Source organism: Borostomias antarcticus (genome assembly GCF_949987555.1).
Source record: "Borostomias antarcticus genome assembly, chromosome: 16".
Lineage (NCBI taxonomy): Eukaryota > Metazoa > Chordata > Actinopteri > Stomiiformes > Stomiidae > Borostomias > Borostomias antarcticus.
In genome coordinates this window covers 7,775,275-7,803,102 of record NC_140249.1, presented here as the reverse complement: position 1 = coordinate 7,803,102, position 27,828 = coordinate 7,775,275, and the positions used below count along the sequence as shown (strand labels likewise).

The 27,828-nt window shown below is 41.1% G+C and overlaps 1 protein-coding gene across 1 annotated transcript; it reads right to left on the bottom strand.

Annotated features, from left to right (window-relative positions):
- Positions 1-25,685, bottom strand: LOC311319522 (calpain-1 catalytic subunit-like; the record flags this gene model as incomplete). Its single annotated transcript, XM_084451080.1, has 21 exons — positions 1-27; positions 1,129-1,181; positions 1,317-1,433; positions 5,376-5,454; positions 8,737-8,805; positions 9,118-9,179; positions 9,911-9,971; positions 10,237-10,299; positions 10,397-10,436; positions 17,293-17,501; positions 17,636-17,647; positions 19,952-20,115; positions 20,296-20,456; positions 21,553-21,627; positions 22,847-22,932; positions 23,422-23,496; positions 23,730-23,904; positions 24,464-24,597; positions 24,853-24,971; positions 25,058-25,127; positions 25,449-25,685. 21 exons carry the CDS (start codon positions 25,683-25,685, stop codon positions 1-3), a joined length of 2,088 nt encoding a protein of 695 aa, XP_084307206.1.
- Positions 25,686-27,828: the final 2,143 nt, after the last annotated feature.

Genomic DNA, 27,828 nt, shown 5'->3' with positions numbered 1-27,828 from the left:
TCATGTATACATTGAGATATACATCCACTGAAAAGAATAGGGAAAAATAGGTTAAACATACAGGTTGTTAATAACTCTATAACTCTAATAACATAAGAAATTACGGTAACACAATTTTAAGGGATTGACATTTCCTAGTAATTTCTTATAATAGATACATTTCCAGGAAAGTACTTCAAGTCAAGTCAAAGTGTATTATAGCCACCAAAACTATGCTGGTCATGCCATCTTAATTTCCAAGTAATTTACTGTATGTCTAATTTCTGCATGGGGCTCTCCGGCCTGCAGTACCTGACTGGTGCATGGGGCTCTGTTATTGCTGGGGAGCTGAAGTTAAGCTACAACAACACACTTCAATTTAACCAGCAGAAATTACACATAAATGACTTATGTAAGATAACATGATCATTATACCTTTGGTGATATTGCTGTATAATACACTTTGAATTGACTTGAATAACTTGGAAATTAATTCAGGTAATTTCTTTGATCAATCGACCGCAGGGGCCTCGGAGTGACGGGGCAACCAGTCGCCCCGAGGTAGATGTTTCTTGACTTAAATGTTGCATGCTGTGGCACAGCATTGGTCCTTTCTTTTAAGTGAGTCTTTTCAAGGATTGTCTTGGTGGTTATTATTTCCGAACAAGCTGTGTATTCCCGAACAAACTGTGTGTTTTGTTGTATATTCTTAACACTTGAATTTACACTGAGATTATGATATACAGGCTGACCCAAGGACCTGTAGGTACAGAAGTTACAGTGGTTAGACTATCACTGTTAACCATGCCTAAACTCGTGGACCTCCCTTACCCATAGATCCATGAGGTGCCTCCCACCAATTAACACCAACAACATGGACGAGGCGTACTGGGAACTCTGCGGCATACTGGTGAAAGCGGACGTTTACATATGCCCCATTGACTTCCATTGTAGCCCAGTGAGAGCCTCTGTTAGCTCAATACTGAAACGCTCAATGAAATTATGGTCTCTATGTTTCAGGTTCATGGTAGACAGGCTAAATGTCCAAAATAGCACACTACCCCTTTAAAAGGATAAACATGAAAAAGTTTAAAACAAAGTAAACACTTACGCCTAGTCAGCAAAATGAATTAAGTTATGAAGTATTACCTCAGACTCCCGAAGAGACATAGTCTGTCCATCAGAGAGCTGTCTGAATATTTCTGTTAGAGGAACATGGATTTCATGATTAGAATTTGGGGCACATATTCAGAGAACACAAGAATATAGAAACAAGATGTGAAGGAAAATGTCCCCTCTAAACAAAAAGTTAGTATCTTTGGTTGTTGTGGACTTACTCCCCATGCAGTCCATGCGTAGGACGAGGCTGATGAAACAGTCCAGGGTTATGTTTCCAGAGGAGGCACCATAGCGCACAGCCATCAGGTTCAGCATTTCATCACTCACCTTCAGCCCTGAGGAGGAGACACAGGCCTGGGTTAAAGGCATGTTCATAATGTGTAACGAGAAAAAATAATTCTAACGCAAACTTGTTCATGTAAAACCACCTCTACCGAAACTAAACTGATTGAGTTCCATCACTTCATGAATGCACAGAATCCACATCTCAAATTCACAATGGCACACAGTCCATCCCAAATGAATTTTTTGGACATTATGATCATTAACAAGAGAAGCCTCCCCATCTCACAACTCAGTAACATATGCCACATATGTAGCTCTGGAACAGAACAACCCAACAACAACCCACTGATCTGGAACAGATTCCTACAAAGAGGGTATAAGAGGGAATGGGCTACTCAAGCTACACAATGCTTCTCCCAAGAAACACAGATGGAGTGTCTGAACAAAACCAAGACTACAACCAGTGACAACAGGTTGACCTGTCCCATTCCATACTCACTTCTTGCCAAAGAAATGTATTCTGTTCTTAACAAACACTGGCATATCATAGCCACAGATTCTGCTCTGAAACAACACCTGGCCCAACCACCACGGGTTGTCTTTAAGAGACCACCAAACCTCAGAAATATGTTGGTTTAAGGCTGACTATCCTCCTAACCCACCACCAACCTCCACATTTCTGACTCCTGTTGAACCTGGAAATTACAAATGTGGGAACTGTCAGCAGTGTCATTTCACCTGTAAAACCAGACAATTTTACCATCCACATACGGGCAAAGCATTCAACATCAAAGGCTTTATCTCCTGCAAAACCAACAATTTAATGTACATGCTCAAATGCCCATGTGGACTGGCTTACATAGGGAAAACACCAAGAGAATTTCAGAGCACAGATCCCAGAAACCATGATCAAAAGACCCGGGTGACGATGCACTTCAGCCGCATGAAATACAGTGGCCTCTCTCAGCTAGGTTGGAATTGAACACGTCCAACTTTCACGAAGGGGGGGAGACATTAAGGGGCGAATTCACAAAGGGATTGCGCTGTTTTTTCTGCCGCTATACCTGTGCAAATTACCCCAAAATAAACCATGCTGTTCACAAAGCACTCGCAAAGGGTGAAATACTGTGCTAACTGCGTTGCCATCATCATAGCGTTTTTGTGCGCTTGTGCTGTTTGCGGATATTTAAATGAGGTAATATGGGCGGGAAATGTGCAAATTTCTATGCAAATGAGCCTCACTACAGTCCAATTCACAAAGATCGGGGCTAATTGCCACACGGTTATAGTGAAATTATTTGCGTCTTCAGAGAGTTGGTGGTAACTGAAGCGTATAGGCTATATAACGGGTGTCATGGCCAGCGTTTCCAATGGCAGCAGTTATTGTAGCTAGACGAAGGCATCATAATGCCAGGTGTGCTCGTGAGAGAATATTTCAAAGGAGAATATCACTTTTTGATTTAAGCGAGACCGAAATCATCCGGAGATACCCGACAGGTTGCCAACTCATGCAATTCTTGCTCTATATGAAATCAAGGATGATATTGAGCCTGCCACCCAGAGATCCCATGCAATACCTGGCATTGTCAAACTGCTGTCAACACTCCAGGTTCTTGCGTCTGGCTCCTTCCAGACACCTATAGCAGGTGCCTCTGGACTATCACAACCATCCATCAGCAAGGCTGTATGGGGATGTTGTACCAGCAATTATTAGCAGAGTGGCGAGACATCAAATTTCCGCAAAACAGATGGAAAATTGCGGATACAAAGCAGTTCTTTAACGTTGCCGGCATCCCAAATGCTGTAGGCGCTATTGACTGCACTCACATACCAATTGTACCACCATGGGAAAATGAACATGTTTTTAGAAATAGGAAGCAAACGCATTCAATCAACACCCAGGTAGTGTGCAACGGCAGTAATATAATAACGAATGTGGTTGCCAAATTCCCAGGGTCGGTGCACGACAGCTAGTCATTTTTAGGAAGAGCGGTCTGTAGCCTACGGAATGATGCAAGACATGGATGACAATCCCTGGTTACTGGGTAAGAAAGTTGTTTTGATAAAGTGTTTATGCTGTAACATTCATTGCAAATGTGTGGGAGAAAAGTATGTGCTTTGGATACTTAGGGAAATGTTCCCAAATGGACATCCACTTCTGTATCACTTGTATACTCAAGTGGACAAAATGAACTCCAATGTATTTGGGGTGGCCATTTGGGAACACTTGAATGGGACCTTTAGGGAACATTTTTGCAACGTTGTTGTGCCGACGTGCAAAATGCACCGGGGGGCAGCAGAGGATAAGGAATGGCCGATCAATGGGTTTTAATGCAGTTTTCTCCTTTCTGCTGCCCACGTACACAAGGGTATCTCTAGTCCATTTGGGACTGTTTGAGGCTAATTGTTTCTCGTTTGTCCAGTTGACATCTGGGTTGGTTCTGATGGTCCGGCTCTGTCCAAATTGGAACCTTTAGTCCGTTTGGGATTCTTTGATGCCAAATGGGTCTCTTAGTGTCCAGATCGGATTCCTATGGTCGGATTGCATCGGAAGAGGTGTCGTTCTTCCAACTGGGATCATGTTATGTTAAATGAGCCCTGGGAACCCCGGATTTCACACAGAGAACAAGGCCGGCCCTACAACAACAGTGCAAAACAAATAATTCAGTCATTGGTCCCCCAAAAAAGTTGTTTTTAGGTTCTGATTTGACAGTTAACAGGATCTGACAGGTAACAGGAGATGACCTCGTCTTGGTTTGGACCTGCTATAACCTTTCTAAAAAAAAATCATGGTCCAATCAATAAGGGACCAATTTAGTTGGTCTCAGGTTGTGCTAAAAAAACAGATACAAAGTTGCAAAGCTCCACTTCAAAAGGAAGTGTCCCATTTTGCATTTCTGTTACTTGAATCAACTTGAAACCACTGTAGTTGGAATCGGGGCATGCTTAAACCCCCTCGCTCCAAGTTTCAAAGCTCCACTTTGATAGGAAGTGTCAAAAATTGGGCCGTCCATTTAGGAACATTTTCTTCATTCCCAAATGGACAGTGCGGTTCTGGTGCTTGCAAAGTACAATACACTCAGGACCACTTTAGCTGGAATTTGGACATGCTAAAACCCAAGATTTTGGTGCATTTTGGTGCATTGGTTGGTGCAGTGAATAGGTTGTTAAGACGGAGCACATAGCGCATGGCGCAAATGACACGCAGTTCATGGTGCTATTAGCGGCCGCAATCCATTCTTTGTGAATTCGCCCATAAGTCTTTATTGTTAAAAATTGAGGTCTTCTGGATCTACACTCTGAACACCATGTCACCCAGGGGCCTGAACACCATGTCACCTAGGGGCCTCAATGAGGAAATGGATAACTGCCCCTTTCTGTGACTTATTCTCACTGTCCCGGTCTCTCTCTCTCTCTCTCTCTCTCTCTCTCTCTGGTCTGCTGCTTGCTGGCTTTCCTCTTTGCACCTACAGGACGTTAAAGAGGCACCTTTATAGTATTATTCCATACCTGATGACCGTATCCAAGCCTGATGGTGGTGTGCTACACCCTATTCAAGTGTATTCCTCCTTCTATTGTTTATGAATTTGTATATAATATGTATATTGTTTTTTTGTTTCTGCTTTGGGTACACCCTTACATACACTTAATGTATATGCACCTTCTATTGTATAGGGCTTTGGCCATAATGTTGCACGCTCCTTATACATTTGTATACAGATGGTAATTATTTACCTGCATTCTGTCCGTTTTTTTACAAGATCATCCTGAAGCCTTTGTATTTATCTACCTGTCATGTTCATTCCTGATGTGACAGGGGCTAATCTTCCTAGGTCCTAAATGTCACTAGCACTTTGTGGTGCAATAAAGCATTGAAAAGGAGCCCTGCAGTGTGCAAGCTTTTTTCATTCTTATAGTTCGTCAATTTTTAGCTTAGCCCCTGCCAGACTCAGATGTCTGTTTCTTTTTCATCATTGACTCATCAGAGTTACCTGAAGCCATGACTGCATTCCTCAGCTCTCTCAAAGACAGAGTTCCTGTGTGGGACACATCTGTGGCGAAGAAGATTTCCTGCAGGAGAATAAGAACAGGTCCGGTAAAACATACTCATTGAAATGCATGAGCACAAATTCACAACAGCTGCGCACATGTGCAGCACACATTTTTCTGGACCAACCACCCAACCGACTGACCAACCAACCAACCAATCAACCGACGGAACGAGCTCTAGAGCTGCTGGTCACAGCTAATAATATTAAGGGAGGAAAGCAATTTGACATCAGCTGTCGGATATGTTATTATCCCGAGTGTTAGGACTGCATGATTCTTCACTTTAGATAGTCGTTTGCTATGTTAAAGGACAATGCTCGTTTTTGACAACCTGGACCTTATTTACGACATATTATAAGACGTTTGACTCACCGAGATCACTTTGGTATAGTTCGGAGGCATGTAGAAGAAATTTAAAATCCAGCGCGAGCCAATATATCCATGTAATGGCGGTGGTGGGGGCACCGAGAATGCAGTTTCTAAAAATCTATTTTCTGCCGCGAAACGGTTGTTTTCATCAATCTGTCTTTATGAATCGCTAGTTGTGCTTACATAGAGCGTAGGCCTGTCGTGGTTTTTCGCATGCCTCTGTAATATGATCTTTAGAAACATCTTAAGACACGAAATAGCTTCCTCACTTGCTCCAGCACGCATGCACACAGCGTGCTGGAGCAACGATTGCGTGCATGCGTGCTGGAGCAAGTGGGGAAGCTATTTAGATTCAAAAGACGTTTCTAAAGATCATATTACAGAGGCATGTGAACAACCACAACAGGCCTCTCTCATAAAGACAGATAGATGAAAACAACCGTTTCGCGGCAGAAAATAGATTTTTAGAAACTGCATTCTCGGTGCCCCCACCACCGCCATTACATGGATATACTGGCTCGCGCTGGATTTTAAATTTCTTCTACATGCCTCCGAACTACACCAAAGTTATCTCGGTGAGTCAAACGTCTTATAATATGTCGTAAATAAGGTCCAGGTTGTCAAAAACGAGCATTGTCCTTTAACACTTTATTAACTAGGCCTTTTCCTTATATAAAACCAAGTGGTAAATTACTAAAATGTACCACTACAATGTAACAAAGCACATTTGAAAACAGCTGTAAGTGCACTAGCCCAGTATTTACTCCAACAAAAAGCACTACAGATCAGAAATGTCCCATGCTGCAGCATTTCACCTTTGCCGTATTTGGCAGGGAAATCCCATTGGAAATCTCGTGGGATTTCAGACGGGTGTTATTTCGTTTTAGTGATGCACCACCGCCAGGTGGCGTCTTTGAGCAGATTTAGCAGGCTGGGCTCAGTGTTTTTCTCCTATAGTCTACGAATGAAGCATCATTAAATTTCACATTCTTTAATTTAAATGCTCTGTTGTAAAGCACTTTGAGCTGAATGTATCTGTATGAAAGGTGCTATACAAATAATGTTTAATTGTTATAACCTTGTTCTCAAACACATTTTTTCTCCATCTGGATGTAATTTAATTATTACGAACACATATATCTACAGTAGCCTATCTATCTCAGTAACTGACGTCGGGTCAAGACGTGGTGTCTGTTAAGTCAAATGCACAAAATAACAGCATTGTAAATATATTTGTTATAGTAAAGATGTGGTGAAAGTGAGGGTTTTGCATTTTGTTTCTGGAATGCATTCAACTGGTACTCGTAAACCCCGGAATTTGAAGATGGGGCACCAGCTAGCTGAGTGCAGTAGGCTATGGCTTCAAAACGATACAAAGAAAAAAGAAGCTTGATCGGAGGTGTGGATCCATACAAAATTGACAGTCGCCATGAGTAAAGATCACTCATTATTGCCAATAATATCCGGACATTAACTATCTTGTGCATACAGAGCGGCTTGACAGTGAGTGCGTTCACATGACCGGGTACACTATACGCCGATCATAACCCGATAATGGTAATAATGCGATTATTGAAATGGTCTTGTGAACGCCTTTATCTGATTTCCAAAATCGGGGTAAGGTCTTAAAGGGCAATGCTAGTTTTTGACAACCTGGACCTTATTTACGACATATTATAAGAAGTTTGACTCACCGAGATCACTTTTGTGTAGTTCGGAGGCCTGTAGAAGAAATTTAAAATCCAGCGCGAGCCAGTATATCCATGTAATGACGGTGATCAGGGCACCGAGAATGCAGTTTCTCAAAATCTATTTTCGGCCGCTAAACGGTTGTTTTCATCAATCAGATTGGATGAATCGACAGTTGAGATTCCTCAACGCGAGGCATTGTTTCGGTTTTCAAATACGGGGTCTTTAGCCTCTGTAATATGATCTTTACACGCCTTTCCCCACTTGCTCCAGCACGCATGCGCACAGGCCAGCGCGCAGACTGGCTATTCTCCGGCTCACATTCTCTGCGCTACGATCGGATTGTTGCTGACGAATGACGACGACAATATTCTCGGCACCAACAACGATCGTAGCGCAGAGAATGTGAGCCGGAGAATAGCCAGTCTGCGCGCTGGCCTGTGCGCATGCGTGCTGGAGCAAGTGGGGAAAGGCGTGTAAAGATCATATTACAGAGGCTAAAGACCCCGTATTTGAAAACCGAAACAATGCCTCGCGTTGAGGAATCTCAACTGTCGATTCATCCAATCTGATTGATGAAAACAACCGTTTAGCGGCCGAAAATAGATTTTGAGAAACTGCATTCTCGGTGCCCCGATCACCGTCATTACATGGATATACTGGCTCGCGCTGGATTTTAAATTTCTTCTACAGGCCTCCGAACTACACCAAAGTGATCTCGGTGAGTCAAACTTCTTATAATATGTCGTAAATAAGGTCCAGGTTGTCAAAAACGAGCATTGCCCTTTAACACTAGAACTGCCAAAGACGTCCATTGGATGATTGTGGGTTTCCATTTGCACATAACTATATTTTAATAAAACATTGAAGTCCGCCATTCAATGACTTTCCCTAAAATTGTGTTCTGTTGCACCCCCTATTGTTAAATATACAACAACAAACACTTTGTTGGAATCAAACTCAGGACCCTTTGGTACTTCCTCATACAACATTTCATATTTGATTAGAGACACGGTCTCTCCTGAATAATGTTTGGCAAGGCATTATATTACACAATGGTTACAATTGCATTTTTTTTATAGTTAATGCTTTACATAATACATCGCACAAGTGTTAACTATGCACGCTTAAAAATGGCTCCATCAGCATACAAATTATTATTATAACTTGAGGAGTAAGTGTTCAATGGAGAAAGCCACAACTGCAGTCTCATGGATTATGATGAAGGCTTGCTGGTCCATTTACCTTGAACATGTTGACTTTCCTCACCAGTCGTAGGAATTCAGCACCGTTGAGTTTTCCAGTGACGGATGTCTTTTAGAAATTAATGTTAAGGTGGTCTGGTCACTAAAGCAGAACATTATATACAATGTATTTGCATACATTTTCCTCACTATACAGTTAATACTTTCCATTTGTTCTGGTAAGCAGGCTATTAACACTATACTCTGGTGAAAAAGTAAAACTATTTTCTCTTTACTCACAAATATCATTTAACAAGTAGATCCTACATAGACATGTGCTCATTAACAGATGTTACGATTTCAAGGGACTAAGAATAATCATATTAAGTACTGCCATAAATCATTTAGAGTCATTTCACAACAGTTGCACATAATAGGATACATCCATCAGGGCCACCATGCTTCGGCAGGAATCCAGGCTAAAGCCCCCATTACCTATATCATCTATGTGAAATGTGAAAATGTGGATTATATAAACAAAATAAAATGATAATAGATACACATATCAACATACAACATTGTAGTGGAGTAGATAACACAATGCCCACAGTTTCTATACACACTGGATTTGATATCATAAAATCACGAGAAACAAGTGCTAATGTTCCTTTGTGGTAATGAAGGAGTGGAAACGTGATATTTTCTTAATGAATATGAATATATTAAATGTTTTGTTCATTTTATGTGCATGGTCTTTCACTCCCGGAGCTCTAAACTTTGTGTGAAGAGTAGAAGGCCTCTAAGCACTTTCTTTAAATTCTGGAAATCCAGAAAACAAATTGTTCAGCAAAGATGCAATGTGCAGTTTTTTGCTTGCGTCATGGCAACGAGAAGCAGATGCGGTGTCTGTTCCTGCATTTGTGAAATATCTGACTGTGTGCAGCTAAGTCAAAGGATTCAGTGTAGTACATGGTACATTATGTAGATTCTGTAGTATATATTTTTATACTGTATTACATTATTCACATCTGTATTACTCTCATGTGGTTATCATTTTATCATTTCATAACCCTTACCCCAAAAAATGAAATACATGTTATTTATTTAAGTTAACTTACAGTAAATCAAATTCAGATTGTGCATCAAATCTGATGTGCAGTGACCTATGCAGTAAAGGTAACCTCCATTCACACTTCCCTTAGTTGAATGAACGTGTGCCACACGAGTTGACATACCTTGAAGGATATTTTCATTCAGAATCACCTGAAGTCTCTCAGCATCCACCTCCTCATACTTCTCAGAGAAAATAACATGTACAAATGGTTTTAATTTTTTTTAAATTTTCAATTGGAAGTAATCTCAATACTTGATGTCAAGAGACAGCTGATATCACAAATAAATGTAGTCTTGTCAAATTAGAAATGTCTTGATACCAGTTTTCTTATAGTACCAGTACATATTGTATGTTATCATTATTTATTATATTAAATATATTCATTATCAGAGTGAACAGTCCCAATACAAGACAAATTACAACTAAATTACTAAACACACTTGCCTGGTCAGAGTACTGACGGAACAGAGTTTTCCTCTTGACATCGTCTCCACGTTCTGTGGGTTTGGGCTGCAAATTAAACATGTTTAGCATTCCCAAAGAGACAAATAAAAATAAAAATAAAGTGAAATATGAAAATATTACAAGCACACATTGCCTTGGATACCTTGATAACTTCAGCATCGTCAAGATCACCAGAGGTTTCACTGGGGGAAAATATATTTTTTAAGAAAATATTCATGAAAACTATAATATTACACATTCTGACTAATTCCTCTTTTCTGCTATGAATCATTTTCAATTTAAAATCAATTGTTTTTTGGAGGCAATAATCCCCCACACACGCCATGGTGCAGAATGGCAGCTGAGCTGTTGAGATCCTCACATCTTCTCTGCAATATTTATTTTGCAAGTTTAAGTAGCCTATTTTATTGATTATTACAGTCATGAAAAGTATGCGTTCGCGCCGCATGTTGAGCGGAGAGCAGCAACCACAGCGGCGGCACAGTTTTAGAGTTCCGTTCGGACCACTCCAGACCGCCTCCTTGTTCCATGTAGCACAATAGCCGCCAGGAGACGTCGTTGAGCAGCAAACTCAATTCGACTGGCAGTAACTGTGTGACTAGTTAACTGGTTGGCTATATTATTTGTATTATATTGTGTATATTGTACATCGTATTGTATATTGTGTAGCTGACATAGTCAATAAGCAAGACAAAGGCAACACATTATTGAAGCTGCTACTGGGACTTAGGAGATTTTGCCCCTCGACAAGAACCAGAGTTACTGTAGCAAAACACTTCCTCTTTTTTGCTGTCACTTTTAAGGAAGCGTAGCAGATGGTTTGTAGACCCGATCGATTGAAATGTAGCTAAATGTATTGTACTGTAGTCTTACCCATAGTGAACTACATACTCTGTAGGGAATGATTTAACAGTTTTCGGACACTGGAACGTCATTGCGTACGATATTCATGGACGCAAGCAGATGCGCCCTAAATCGGCGAGGTGAAGTTAGTTTGATTTTAGATATTCCAGTTGGATATTCGCGCTTGATATTCGTTTATTCCCCACAATGGTCTCATTTTGCTCAGGGACCATGGTTGCACGAGATACACCTTTTATTCTGTCCAATTACAACTCAAAATATTTTATATGATTTGTATGGTAATTTTTACACCTTATATTTTCAATAACTCTGGGACCACATGACCAGAAGATCCAAAATTAGTATAATTTTGTTCAGGGACAATGCCTGCACGAGATACACCTTTTGGTTTGTTCAATTACATCTCTTAATATTTTATATGATTTTTATGGTCATTTTTACACCTTATATTTTCAATAGCTCTGGGACCACATGACCAGAATACCTAAATTTAGTCTAATTTTGTTCAGGGACAATGGCTGCACGAGATACACCTTTTGGTTTGTTCATTTACATCTCTTAATATTTTATATGATTTTTATGGTCATTTTTACACCTTATATTATCAATAACTCTGGGACCACATGACCAGAAGATCCAAAATTAGTCTAATTTTGTTCAGGGACAATGGCTACACGAGATACACCTTTTGGTTTGTTAAATTACATCTCTAAATATTGTATATGATTTTTATGGTTTACACCATCATGGAAGAAGATCTGCATCACCTAGTTTGTGTAGTTCCTGAAGTTGCAGCTCACAGCAAAGCATTTGTATATGTAAAGGTGTAAAATTGTACATAAAAGTACATAAACTATTGAACCGTGAAAATTGACAAAATAAAAGGTGTATGTCATGAAGCCAATGTCCCTGAACAATATGAGCCTATTTTGGGGTGTTTTGGTCACGTGGTTCCTGAGCTAATGAAAAGAAAAGGTCTAAAAATGACAATTAAAATTCATTTCAAATAATGTGAGATGAAATTGGACAAAATAAAAGATGTATCTCGCACAGACAAAGTTCCTGAAATATATGAGCCTATGTTTGGGTGTTTTGGTCACGTGGTCCCAGAGCTATTGAAAAGAAAAGGTCGAAAAAAGACAATTAAAATTCATATAAAATAATGTGAGAAGAAATTGGACAAAATAAAATGTGTATCTCATGAAGCCAATGGCCCTGAACAATATGAGCCTATTTTGGGGTGTTTTGGTCATGTGGTTCCTGAGCTTTTGAAAAGAAAAGGTCTAAAAATGACAATTAAAATTCATATAAAATAATGTGAAGAAATTGGACAAAATAATTTGGACAAAATAAAAGGTGCATCTCATGAAGCCAATGTCCCTGAACAATATGAGCCTATTTTGGGGTGTTTAGGTCATGTGGTTCCTGAGCTATTAAAAAGAAAAGGTCTAAAAATTATAATAAAAATTCATATAAAATCATTTGAGATGAAATCGGACAAAATAAAAGGTATATCTCGTGCAGACAATGTCCCTGAACAATATGAGCCTTTTTTGGGGTGTTTTGGTCACGTGGTCCCAGAGCAATTTAAAAGAAAAGGTCTAAAAATGACAATTAAAATTCATATAAAGTAATGTGAGAAGAAATTGGAGAAAATAAAAGGTGTACCTCATTCAGACAAGGTCCCTGAACAATATGAGCCTATTTTGGGGTGTTTAGTTCATGTGGTCCCATAGCTATTGAAAAGAAAATGTAAAAAATTGAAGATAAAAATGTATATAAAATAATGCAAGATTAAATTGGAGAAAAGTAAAGGTGTATCTCGTGCAGCAATTGTCCCTGAACAATTTGAGTCTATCTTGGTGTTTTTGAGTCACGTGGTACCAGAGCTACTGAGATTTGAAAAAAAGTCATATAAAACGGTGTCTCTATCACAGTGAGACGTTACATAACGTAAAGCTTCTGTTTTCTGCCTTTCTTTTCGCCATTTTTAAGAAGGGGTAACACGGTTACAGTTGTAGTATGAGATTGCTATGACAAGCCTACTGTCACAGAAGAGAGGGCGTTTCTGGGTCCTGTCTTGATTGACGCGCCAAAACAACAGCAGAGCATTATGGGATTTGTAGTATTAGCGGTGAATGCGCTGTATAATACTGGCGGGCCAGCTCTAGTAGTCATTTGGTATTGCCTCGCGGGCCAAATATAATTACACTGCGGGCCAAATTTGGCCCGCGGGCCAGAGTTTGACACCCCTGGCTTAGAAGCTGGTCTTGAGGACCGTTGCGGTACCGCTCTCAACCCCGGCTTTCGGTAGGGTACAGTCGGCGAAATAAGCGTTAAAGAGTCGGTGAAGTTCACCTCGAATATCCAACTGGAATATCCAAAATCAAACCAACTTCACGTCGCTCCCAAAATCATGTAACAACCCGATGATGGGAGCCGGTTGAAATATCAGGTAGTATTCAGGTTCCATGTTTAGTTGAATGATAAATCCCATATAAATGGCTGGAATTCTAATGATGTGCAAGGTTTTGTCAACCTTAGTGCTGTATGCTAGCAGGCTGTGAAGCTGTATAAGACCGTGATAGCCAGTTAGCTCACGACAGCAGCTTCCATAAAATCTGTTTCTCGCGCAGAAACGGAGACGAACTCAAACTCGCAGCAAAACAGCAATTATCGTAACGTTGTGTTTGGCTGAGATATGAATGGGACATCGGGAATCGGACGGGAATACTAGCAATAGCCAATCGCCTACAGCTGTGTCAAACTCAGCTGCTTAAACAGGTGATCGAAGCACATTAATTTACTTCGTGAAATTCTCTGACGACCCCGCCGTTTTAGGCTTAACAGTTTGGGATCAGGACACATCAATTTCCCATTCCGAAAGCTTGGCTTCTGTTAAGATAGGATTTACAGTATTTATTATCAATGGTTATGGTTAGCCACATAGCTTGTGACAGGCTGTTGACACATGCGACATCCCTGAACAGCCCTGAAAATGACTTTGAAGGGCATTCCATACGAGCGTTATTTTGACACTCTACTATGCTCACTACGAAGGGAAGACACGTAGGGTGTAGGCATGGATGTATTAATAGAAGGGCTTATGGATACATCCATGGGATGAGCCCTTCGGTTTGAAATACAGACCAAATATAGACCCATGGATGTATTAATAGAACTGGATGCGGTGACTACGTTGACGCCTCGTTCTTGAGAGTGATTTTTGAAACGTCCACCGACCCTTTTTGACATGCGCAGTTGTGTTTTTTTGCGTCACAGGCATGCGCAGTTGTGCTTTTTAACCACGTGATTTGTTGACCCGGCCGCGTCCACGAAGTTTACACATTCATGTGGATGTTTAATGCGCGTTCACCGCTCTCCCCGCTGTATTGCATGTCCCTGCATTAGCGTTGTTAAGTACCTGCCATCAAATCACGATTCTGTCAAATATATAGTTTCGAAAAATTATTTCTTTATCCAGGCATCTTAGTTTTACCAGTTTCATTATAGCGGAGCAGGTCATATTTGCTCGTATGTGGTATTTAGTCTGTTCACTAGTTCGCGATCGTACAGCCAGGCTACAGAGCTCCAGAAACCGTAGCCATAGCAGAGGAGCAGCCGGAACAGAATGCTCCTGTTGCGGTACAGGAACGCGGCTAATAGGGGAGTTTGTGGTGCTATTTTCCATTCGCCCTTGATGAATCCTAACACAAACCCATATCTATAACATATTCATTTTTCTTCTTCTTAATATTATTATTATTATTATCATAACCGTACTCAGCGAATGGAAAATAGCACCACAAACTGAGCTATTAGCCCTGTGCTTGTACCCGCAACAGGAGCTCTCTGGGCCGGCCACAATGTGATGCAGCCAGTTAGTTCTTAATGCTAATTCAGACACACTAACAGAGCGGGGGAGAGCTGTGAATGCGCATTGGAAATCCACAGGAACGTGCAAACTGTTCGTGAACGCGGCGGGGTCTGAGAAAAGCACAACTTCGCATGTCAAAAGGGGTCAATTCGGCATGATCTCAGCTGTGTTCGGAATCGCTCCCTCGTTCCCTCACTCCCTATTCCCTATATAGGGTTCACTATGTAGTGAACACTCTAGGGAATGGTTTAAGGAGTATTCGGACACTACACCGAACGTCACAAAAATGCGTCGGTCATTCGTGTGATGCAAGCGGATGCGCCCAGTATCGTGTAAACAAACAAGTCTAACAGGGAGCATTCACGCTGCAGGTTGAGATGTACTCACTCAGGTAGTATCGGATTTGCTTTTGTGTGTTCATTTTGAATGTTAAATCCCAAATAAAGTGTTGAAATTTAAATTCTTATCATGTGCATGTGTGGTTTTTCTACATTGGTCCTGTCTGTTAATTGCAAGATGTAACGTTGGCTATAGCCGCGCTACCTAGCTAGCTATGAAGCGCACGATCAAGTAACATGTTTACAAACATTACATTTTTACGATTTAGCTCCGCAAGCTAGAGTTCCTTCAGTTCATACACGAAAGTTGCCGCCGCCATCCTCCGTTCGAAGCCCTCTTCGCGAGACAACTCAACTGCATTGCATTGTGGTATACCGGAGAAAATGTAGGGTACATGCACTGTACCCTGGAAATCAAGGTGACTTGTGGGTAATAAATAGTGGACTATATAGGGAACGAAAATTCCGTGGAGAATTCGGACACTACAAACAAAATGGCTGACGCCCTATATAGTGCACTATATAGTGAATAGGGAGCGATTCCGAACACAGCTCTCGGCTGATCAAAATGTTTCAGGAAGTAAATCGCTTCCTGGCCCCTTGTATAGACCCCGCCGAGCGGAAATAATCTCTCATCAAAATGTGGTCTAATATCAGACACCGCCCCTATCGAGTGGTAAGGTACTGGAAGACCTAATGCTAAAAATACCCTATTTTCATTTATTTACTACGGATGCTGTAGTGGGTGTTTGTGTGTTCTGATAACATGTTCCATAAGTTTAGATTGTTCCTCGTAATTTCCATTATCTGTTATCTCAATAGACAACCCACAATATACTAAAAAGTACTCAATATACAGGGCTGCCAATTTTGACCAAAAACTTGGAGTGAGATTTATCCCCTTCCCCTTTAATTTTCTTGTCGGGCGAGTTGTTGATTTGAGTTGTTGATTTGTAGCCAGTGCAAAGATGCCAGGATAGGGGTGATATGGTATTTCCACACTCCCATCAGGATCCTGGCAGCACTGTTCTGGATGTACTGGAGCTTTTGTGGGAGGAAGTACTTTTTCTTTCCTTTTTTTCTTGAGTTAATTATATTTATTTAGCTTTTTATGTATAAGACTTTAATGTATATGTATATTTCTGTAATTCCACTGTTGCTTTGGCAATATGAACATTTGTTCTTTCATGCCAATAAAGCCCATTGAATTTAATTGAGAGAGAGGAGGAGGAGCCAGAGAGAGAGGAGGAGGAGAGAGGAGGATGAGCCAGAGAGAGCGAGAGGAGGAGGAGGAGCCAGAGAGAGAGGAGGAGGAGAGGCCCGCCGGCCCGTACTGGCTACCCGATCCGTTCTGCACATGTGCGCCGGGTTACATTTTTAACTTAATTTTCTATTGCTAGACAGCTAGCTACCCAGCTAATTCCCTTGCTTGCTAGCTACTGTAGTACGGCTGATAATTGTCAGTATGCGATCTATACCAGCTGGGGGCTGCCTTAGATCAATAACTTTTCCAGTATTTGAAAAAGATAGACCAAATCGATTGTATATTATTATTATTATTATTATTATTATTATCATTATTATTGTATTTTATTACACGGCTCTCTGAAATACTCAATTCTGATTGGACAATAGACTTTCAATTTTTCAAAATAACAGCACAATATTTCATTTTCTATAGGGTACATAAGCAACTGTGCTGTTTAATGTGCAGATATAAGGCTGTTAATAGATTTGAAGGGGGGCTGTATGCTACATGTAGTAGGGCCTATATTGGTGTGTGCGTGAGCGTTTGTGCTCGTCAGGTTGTTGAAATCTCTCTGCCAGCATTATTTTGGGGGTCGCGGCCCCTTTTATTGCCCGGGTTTGTCATTGCAAATTAGAAATTTTTCTTAATTGACGTACCTGTATAAAGTTAAAAGTATAGAGGCTTAATTGGTAAGAAAGGAATGTGCTTACTGAATGTGGGTCTCTGCCATGGAGATGATGGTCAAGATGAAGGAAGCTGTCTCATTTGGATTGAAGGTGGCTGGCACAATCAGATATTCACCAGGCTCGAGTTTGAAGAGCCCCATAACCTCACGAGCATTCATGTAGTTCTTGGTCTGACCCACAGGTGCATTGGTTGTAAAGAAGGTGGCTGGGAACTTTCCTCTCTGCCGCTTGTACTGTGAAAGTAATTTTTATAAGTATGCACATAATTTAGACATACTGTAGACATTTTAAAGTCCCGCAATGTTGTGTAAGTGATATCAGTCAAATCATGTGAAGCAAAACAATTGATCATATAAATGTTACTTACTTGTTCAGGCACCTGGAAGGAAATAAACAAGACCAGGTTAAAACCTAGTATATGGCTGGACCGATAATAGTCCAGGCAAATTAGCCCAATTTGGAGCCCAACTTGGAACAAATTCTAACTTTTTTTTCTTTCTTTCACCGCAGAGAATTTTCTATGAAGTTGACAGAACACCATATTCAGTGACAGAACACCAAAAATTCCAAAAACGGGTTCAGACTGGATGTGGAAGTGTCAATTCTCACGCAAGCAGGCGCCTGGCTGTTTATGACAGAAGGGCATTTCCCTACTCCGGTCACCAAGTGATTCTGCTCCTCTGCACACACATTTGCTCGTCTTCCAGCGGTGGTCATGTCTGCACATGCTTTTTGATGTCACATCTAGGTGTCATACTTGACTCAGATCTTAATTTACTAATTTCTCTTAATTTTACTAGTACTAAGTCATATTTTTACCACTTAAGAAACATTGCCAAGGTACAACCGTTTCTCTCTAAGGCTGAGACTGAAAAACGAACGCATGCTTTCACCAAGCAGGCTGGACTACTGCAATGCTCTACTGTCTGGCCTACCAAAGAAAGCTGTTTCTAAACTACGAATGATACAGAATGCTGCAGTGCAAGTCCTTACTAAGACTAGACCAAGGGCATACATCACACCAGTCTTAAAATCACTACACTTGTTACCTGTCAGTTTTAGAATATACTTAAAAAATATTTTACTAGTCTTTAAATCTCTCCACAGTCGCACACCTGAATACATTTCAGACATGCTTGTCAGGTGCATACCCAGTAGACCACTCAGGTCCTCAGGTACTGAACTCCTAACAGTTCCAAAAACCAGGACCAAGAGACACAGAGAGGCAGCTTTCAGTTTCTATGCCCCCAACCTCTGGAACACCTTGCCAGAGAACCTAAGAAGGGCTGAAACTGGACATTTTTAAGTGAGATCTTAAACCTTACCTATTCAATCTCGCCTACAATCATTAGCCAGGCCCTAGAGACACGGAGATGCAGACTCCAGCCTGCTAGTGAATCCTCTGTGTACATCCTTGGTGTTTATCCTTTTATGAACTGTGTGTATGTCTAGATGTGTGTTTCCTAGCGACTGGCATTGTCTGGTGAAATTGTGTGCTTATTCAGTGGCTCTGCATCCTACTAACCCTGTTCTGGCTCCCTTCTCCCAAGTGCCTCTCCCTCTCATGTTCTACCCAGGTCCTATGGATGCCCCTCTGTCTCCTGCAGGTCACCCTGTGTCCGGTGGAATTCCCCCTGACTGCTGTAAAGACCCAGTGCAGCTACTAACCCTGCCTTCCTCTCTCCTACACAGTGTACTATACCCAGGTCCCGCAAAGTCCTCCCCTTCCCCCATGGCTCCCAGAAAGTCCTCCTAAGGCCCCCATGGCTCCTGGAGAGACTCCTTGCCATCCTTGTGTCCAGCTCCATCCCACTGTGTCACCAGCTGTCCCTATCAAGTCACCCCCACCCCCCCTTTTTTTCTTGGCTCTCTGCTTTTTGTTTCCCTACTTCTGCTTAATGGTGTTGACTTTCGTTGTCTTCTGCGTTGTATTTTGTTTCAATAAAAGACGGCACCCAATGTGCCAAATACCACACAGTTCAGTGTCCCTTCATTCAGATGTATCCAAAAATGAATCTCTCCAACACGGGATTTGAGCGACAATCAAAAGCTGTCCCGTGCTTCAACCTTCCCTTCCAGGAACCCTGACAGCCACACAGGAGCCACACATAATTAGAAACAGATTTAGACAGGATCAGATTAACCTAAAGACATTTCAACCATTTCATCAGCGGCTTCACCTAGTTTACTCTATATTATCTAGGAGCCTGTCTGCTAATTGATACACTAAAATATTCCATTATGGTAAACAGGGATAGCTAACACATAATGGCCTACCATGTAGGCAACATCTCTGTAACTATTTATCTACTTTACTGATAGGCATGGCTCTCCTATTAAGTATTTAGACCATGTTTAGTGCTCTGTATATGTTCTTAGCCAATAGACAAACATTTTCCAGGAGCTTGCTCAATCGTCTTGTTGAGGGAGGTGAGGATATAATTTTTACAGCTCACTTTTTCGGATCCTGGGTGAACTGTTGTTTTGCTTCCCTCTGGAAATGATGGGAAAGGATCTATGTCCATCCCCCATTGCTCTCTGTAAAGCGCATTGTGTTGCCTCTGTGTATGAAATGTGCTATACAAATAAAGTTTGATTTGATTTTGATTTGACATGATAAGCCTCTATAGTAAGAGCGTGTCACCTTATCCACCATGATCAGAGAGATAAATCTCACACACACCTTGAAAATGGAGAATCCAATGTAGAGATTTTTAACCAAGCGTCTGTTTCTCTTGTCGGGCTTTTGCATCAGAGACACCAGCATGTTGTCCCCCTGTTCTTCAGCACAATCCTCATCCAACCCTTCAATGTTGACCCGATATTGAGGGTTTGTCCAGAAACTGTCTGCATGGCAAGACAAAATGGCTGAATCAATGTCAGGAAACACAAAATTCCACTGCAAAAAATTTACTGCAGTGCAAGGACATCATTGGATACTTACCAATACCACCAAATTAATTACTGAGTTTAAGTCAAATACAGATGTTATATAATCAATGATATCTATTAGGCTACTGTATGTACCTGGAGAATTCATGCATCCACCAGCAGTGATTCCTGCAACCCATCTGCCATCATGGAAGGAGGATTTCCAGTGACAAGAATTTCCATCAGTCAGGAAGTCAGGACACAAACAACAGATATCCACATCCGAGAAGTTGCTGCAGAAATCGTCAATTGTCATCCTACAAAGACAGTAATTGAAAGAATATATATGGAGTTGTCTTCAATAGTTTCATGTACTTCCCAAAACCTCAGCATTATTTCCATGGCATGGAAATCCAGAGAGTCCAGAGAGTGCTGGAGATCGCAGGCAGATGATGCCATCAGGACCACATCATCTGCAAATAGCAGCGACGCAATCCCCAGCTCACCGAACTGCAAACCCACCTCCCCACGGCTACGCCTCGATATCCTGTCTAAGAAAATCACAAACAGGATTGGTGACAAAGCGCAGCCCTGGCGGAGGCCAACCCCCACCGGAAAGGAAGACGACTTACTGCCGAGGACCCGGACACAGCTCTCACTCTGGGTGTACAGGGATTGGATGGCCCTAAGTAGGGATCACCTCACCCCATACTCCCGCATAACCCTCCACAAGGAGGTCGTAAGCCTTCTCCAAGTCCACAAAACACATGTAGACAGGTTGGGCAAACTCCCAAGCCCTCTCCAAGATCCTCGCGAGAGTGAAGAGCTGGTTGGTGGTTCCACGACCAGGACGAAATCCGCATTGCTCCAGGTTCGACTATCGGCCGGACCCTCCTTTCCAGCACCTTGGAGTACACTTTCCCTGGGAGGTTGAGTAATGTGATGCCTCTATAATTGGCACACACCCTCTGGTCCCCTTTTTATAATATTGGGACCACCACCCCAGTCTGCCACTCCTTTGGCACTGACCCAGACTTCCACGCAATGTTAAAGAGGCGTGTCAACCAAGACAGCCCCTCAACACCCAGCGCCTTCAGCATTTCTGGACGGATCTCATCAGTCCCTGGGGCTTTGCCACTGTGGATTTGTTTGACTACCTCAGTGACCTCCTCCAAGGAAATTGATGACCCCCCATCATCTTCCGGCTCCTCCTCGATCGTAGAGGGTGGATTAGTCGGGTTCAGGAGTTCCTCAAAGTGCACCTGTTCCCTTCCACAGCAATATTTGAGCCCATGGCAAACATTACTGAATGGACAGGCTTTCTGCACAAGCTGTTTCAAACATGTGTTAGACAGAAAATATGTTTCATGTGAGCATATATGTTCAATATTGTAAACTTAAAATGTTGCTTACCAGAATTCTCCATCATCATCCACTGTGAGACATGTTGTTCGATCGTCAGGACTCACAGTTTGCCACAGGGGGGAGCTGATAGGAAAATAGAAACCTTGAGTTAATTCAGACTGTTGGAAAGAAGAGTACTGTAGGCCTTAAGGAGAATAGAGTCTAAGGCCCAAACCCTGTCCCCCCTAAACCCTCAAGCTCTGAACCCTCACAGACTTATTGACGTCACCTGGTAAAGAGAGCTTGCAAGGGCACAAAATAGTATGAAAAAGGAATCACATTGCAACATCACATTAAAACATATTTCTTACTATTGTGGGTTTGGGACTTTTTATTTTACATTTCAATTTTATGTTATGTTTTTCTTATAATAAAAGCCCTTGACTTCCGAATTAAGTTAAAGACCACTTCTACAGCAGAGCTCTCATTTTAAAAAGAAAACTACTTACAGATTCAATTATGTTTATTTGTCACACATACAAGGTGTAATGTACAACGAATTCTCAAAACTGGTGTTTCAGGTCTGTTTAAAGGACAATGCTCGTTTTTGACAACCTGGAACTTATTTACGACATATTATAAGACGTTTGACTCACCGAGATCACTTTGGTGTAGTTCGGAGGTATGTAGAAGAAATTTAAAATCCAGCGCAAGCCAGTATATCCATGTAATGGCGGTGGTGGGGGCACCGAGAATGCAGTTTCTAAAAATCTATTTTCTGCCGCGAAACGGTTGTTTTCATCAATCTGTCTTTATGAATCGCTAGTTGTGCTTACATATCGCGTAGGCCTGTTGTGGTTGTTCACATGCCTCTGTAATATGATCTTTAGAAACGTCTTTCGAAACGAAATAGCTTCCCCCCCATCGTTGCTCCAGCACGCTGTGCGCATGCGTGCTGGAGCAAGTGAGGAAGCTATTTCGTGTCTAAAGATGTTTCTAAAGATCATATTACAGAGGCATGTGAAAAACCACGACAGGCCTACGCTCTATGTAAGCACAACTAGCGATTCATAAAGACAGATTGATGAAAACAACCGTTTCGCGGCAGAAAATAGATTTTTAGAAACTGCATTCTCGGTGCCCCCACCACCGTCATTACATGCATATACTGGCTCGCGCTGGATTTTACATTTCTTCTACATGCCTCCGAACTACACCAAAGTGATCTCGGTGAGTCAAACGTCTTATAATATGTTGTAAATAAGGTCTAGGTTGTCAAAAACAAGCATTGTCCTTTAATAAATGGGTGTGGTGGTGGTAAGGTATCTAAAGAGAAGGGCTTTGGATCAGGAAGAGTTCTTACTTATCACTCCAGTCTCCCTTCCACTCTCCCTTGCACCAGGGGTTCCACAGACGGACCAGACGGACCGGTTTTCCTTGGCTCATGATCTGAGGAGTATATCAAAATCAATCTAATCAGTTGGGTGCAATCTGCAACCTCACTGCTAGATGCCACTAAGTTATAAATCACAGCCTGCCTCGTTGAAACCTGCTTGAAGCCTGAAGCCTCAAAAGTAGTTTGTCAACATATACTCCCACAGTAGACTTTAACCAAGTGCATGACACGAACATCTGCACATCATAAACTGATTCTTTTCTTTCCAGCTTTTCCACCTTCCACAGACATTTTTCATTGTCTTTGACAGTGGAAACAGTTTCATCCTCCTTAGCGCCCCTATCAGTTCACGTGAAATAACACTCGCTATGTGTGCTTGTGTAAAGTTACAATTTTTGTCTTGACACATTGCTACGCAAGGCGGGTCCACGTCACCTCGCGTAGCCCTGCGTAGCTTGCGTGAGCGTAGCTTGCAAAGAGTATGAATGGGCCTTAAGGCTTAAACCTAGCTGCCATTGTTATCCATTCAAAACATACTTTACCTTTGTGACACCTGTAACAGTGTATGCATGCCCTCTCACTAATCCGTTGGGTGCTACTGTGTTGGCTGCTGTTTCCTACATTGGACACAGTAATGGAAGTCATGGAAGTCATAAAAAACACAAAATAAAAATAGAACACTAATACAGATCAGGTTTTAATCTGCTTTGTATTTGTGCAAAATAAACTTCCGATGCATGCTTAGATACGATATGTGTAAGCTTATGGCAAACTGTGTTTTTCTGCAGTTTGTGCTGTTTGGTAGGAAAGAATTTGCGGTGTTATGAGCATCCACATTAGGTTATTTCACCCCTTGAGGTGTGCCACACCCCATCAGCGATTTGGATAAGGCAGCTCTAGACATCAGATCCCACAGGTTTGGGGGTGCATCTGCAAGCTTGAAACAAATGTGGACCCCGCCAGTGAAATCCACCAAAGCCTCGGAAGTGGTCCCTGCATTCATGTCTGCATAGGAGCCACACACCCTGTGAAGGAGGACTCACGTTATACCAACACTACCTCACATTAGGTATGTGACAGACCACAATTCAAGAAATGGGTCATAGCATGTCAATATACATGTTTGTCAGCTGCTGGGAGTGGAATGCCAAATTAAAACAAAATGTTGCAGTAAAATGTTTTAGCTGGTTTAGCACATGAATTGAAAAGAAAGTACCATATGTTATAGAAATTGATCAATATTGTTTACCAAATGATTAGGTTAGGTTTAGGCATGCTGAATGTTTAAGGCTAGGACTAGAACAGTCACTTGCTCCAAAGGTCAATGTGTTTTGGACTATGCCCACCAATCCTCTCCCTCCCGTCTCACCACTCCTAATAGCCTACAGCCTTCTAGATCACCTACTGCTACATGAAGTGCAGTGAGAAACATGTACAGTAAATGAAAATTGAATGTGTTGTACTGTTTGTAGAATCGTGTTGCTTCACAGGTACTGGTGGCTAGTCTGTCTATTTTACATGTCATCCTGATCAAGCAGTTAAAATAGTTTCTTATTACATAACCAAAATTCTTTGCTCACGTACTTGGCGTAGGCTTTCTCTATCAAGGGAGGCCAAAACTCATTAGGGGTGTTCGAATGAACAAAAATAAGCCTGCCGTCAATTGTTGGTAGCTTGTCATCGATCGTAACATCCACCCACTGTCCGAACCTCCAGAACTGAAAGGTAGAGAGAGAGGACAGACATCTTGAGAGTGTGCAGTACATATAGATAATGTGCAGTACATTAAGAATCCAGAAACTCTTTCATTGATATTTTTGCTTATGTATTGTTGTATAGATATTGATAGCTTTGCTTAGTACAGTATATATAATTAATTGAAAATGCATTTATAAATCAACAGCTCTTAATGGCACATGATGCAGTACATTTGTATTTGGAAGTTTTGTAAAGATAATTGGATGAGATTTTACCTTGAAGTGGAATATTCCACAGTAATCCCCGTCAAATGATTGGTTAAGAGGCACAACTTGTTCAAAGATGTGCTTCTGGAAAGTCAGTGCCCCAATGGAGGCAAGAAACCAGCAGTTTCCTAAAAATAGCACATGGAATGTGAGTGGTACAATGTAAGGGAATAGTAATGTATATTGTCTTTCAAGATAAGTCTCATTCACCTACCAACTATTCCTTGCCCAAAGTCAAATCTTGAAAGTCCATCAACGATAAAAGCGGGATTCTGAACAATATCCTGACATGGAGGGAGTGAAAAATGAGACCAATTTCTTGTAGTTTATTGGGAAAGTTTTGCTACCGTAACTGAATCATTTGGAAATACTATGCCTCCTATTTAGGGTTTTTACAATTACTGTACATGAGTATGAAGAGCATCCAGACTTATTCTTGCACTTTTACTGTGGTGCCAATGCTGCCAGAAGGAAGACAGCTGGTTGCCTATTTCAGCAGTGACGTCATTCCCAGAACTAATTTGGACATCTCAGTTGGAATAAGTAATAAGGAGGTTATTGAAACATTATGAGTGTGTGCACAAGACCGGACACTTTCAACTTACATATGGCCTCTTCCACTCCACTCTTGCCATGTCAGAGGGGGACAGTAGCCCTTCGCCAATGGAGTTATGGTCTGGGGTAAACATCTGATCGACAAACCTCACCCTCCTAACGACACAGTATTGCTCCAGCTGGTTAAAGTCTTGATCAGAGAGTTTCAGGGGGTTGGCAAGGCTCCCAACACCATCTTTCTTGTGACGCTCTTGCATGATATTCATACACACACCAGGAGGAGGCATTGTTGCTGCAAGTGGTGGTCTGTGTAAGGAAAGAGATCATACATGGCATGTAGAAAGTAGTAAGTAGTCTCACTTCATGTATAGCAACAACAATATAATATTAAAGCTGCTACGCAGCGATGAGGCGGGGCCAGGCAATTTCCGACAAGTTTAGGAGCAATAAGCGAGAGAATAGGAGGACAACAAGAAAGTTGACATTCCAATGTTCATTTTGTACATTCGTATCGTATCGTAAAACATTTGTAAAACATTTTGATGCATTGTAAGCTCAATTTTGATAATTCAACAATCTGGTCAATGAGTTTGTGAATTACAGTCTGAAGATCCAGTGTAGCAAGTTTGGTGTGAATTGATTGAAAAATGTGGGATGAGATATGTTTATTAATTTTTACAGGTTTTGTTTGCTTTTCTTCATAATTGAACATTAACTTCAGCAGCTGTATACTCAGTCAGTTGCCAATCAATCGATTTAGTCATTGTAATCCTCGGCGGGGGTTGGGTAGGGTTGCCAACAGCGATGTCTCCGATTCGTGGAGCTTGCGTTGGATTGTGGGTAACGCAGTTTTCTCTGTATGAAGTGTTGGTTTCAGAGGACAGAATTAAACATATTTTTACAAATTCAATTTCTGAGATAAAATTCTGAAAAAAATCAAACTACATCTTGGATATGTGGCCAATGTTGTCACTTTTTATGAGGATGATCAGACATTGATTTGGCGAGAATTAATAGGAACTGTATACAGAACTGTTAACAGTAAAACTTTTTGATGTGCTGTGGGCTCAATTTTTCATATTTCAAAAATCTGTGAGGATCGTTTGGTAAAGACAGTCTGAAGATACAGTATATCAATTTTGGTGTCAATTGAACAAAAAATGTGGGAGTCTATAGGTTTGATAGGTTTTACAGTTTATGAAGAAATCAGAGTGGACTTCAAAATTCCTGCAAGGTCAGAGCATATGAAAGTTTTGTCACACTTGGGACTACATTGACATGGTGGTTTTACAGTGATAGCACCTATGGCTGATTTGTTATGATTTTTTTAAAGTTTTAAACTTTAGACTGTTGCTGTAGCGCCACCTTCAGGTTTATTGACATACAATGCAGGTTGAGGACTTTGGGTATAGTACTGGAGCTATGTGCAAATTTTGGTGATTTTTTGTCCACGGGAAGTTAGACTTTAGTGGAAGATGGAGAATAATAATAATAATATTAATATAGGCAAATACAATAGGGTTCCGGCAGCTACGCTGCCTGGCCCCTAATAACAAGTTTTATTGCTATTTTTATTATTCAAATTATTATTATTATTATAAGTAGTAGTAGTAGTAGAAGTAGTAGTAGTAGTATAAAATATTATTGTTACTATTATTAGGATAGTAACATAGTACTATATTGTTAGTACTATTATTATGATCAGATTTTATAAGGCTATACATTGCTTCATACAGCCCCTTTACATGTATTAAATATCACTTTATTTCATTTTAATTAACTTTTATTTATACAGGGAGGGCCCTTGAGAGCAAGCTCTCATCAAAGACGCCCTGTTACAGTGCATTTTACAGTGTGTTCCAGTGCACAGTGAAATACTATAATACAATGTTGATTTATTGCAGCAACATCAACATACTGTAGGCTAATTGGTAAATGATGTACATGGTACAGTAGGTAAATGGACTGCACTTACAGTATAATAGCAATAGCCTCTCATTCACCAATTCACACACACATTTGTATGGCAGCAGTTTCCATGCTATTTACTAGCCTGCTCATTGGGAGCAACTTGTGGTTCAAGGACACTTCTACATGTGGACAGGAGGTGCCGGGATTCGAACCTCCGACCTTATGATAATTGGATGACCGCTCTACCTCCTGAGCCACCGCCACCCTGTAATATAATGTTTGTTCAAAAATGAGACCATTCAATTCCATTATTATGCATTATGCATGCAGAAATTAAAAGGTGCTATTTTGCTTATTCATTTTTCTACATGTATATTAGCAAATTAACCAGGTTAAAGTTGCAGCGTTGTAGTATTTCCTTGCCGATGATATTGCATTGGATAGAAGACTGGGTGGGCACCTTGAAAAATCATTAAAAAAAGCTTCTTGTCTTTGAAATCGAGAGTTTAACATGTTTTT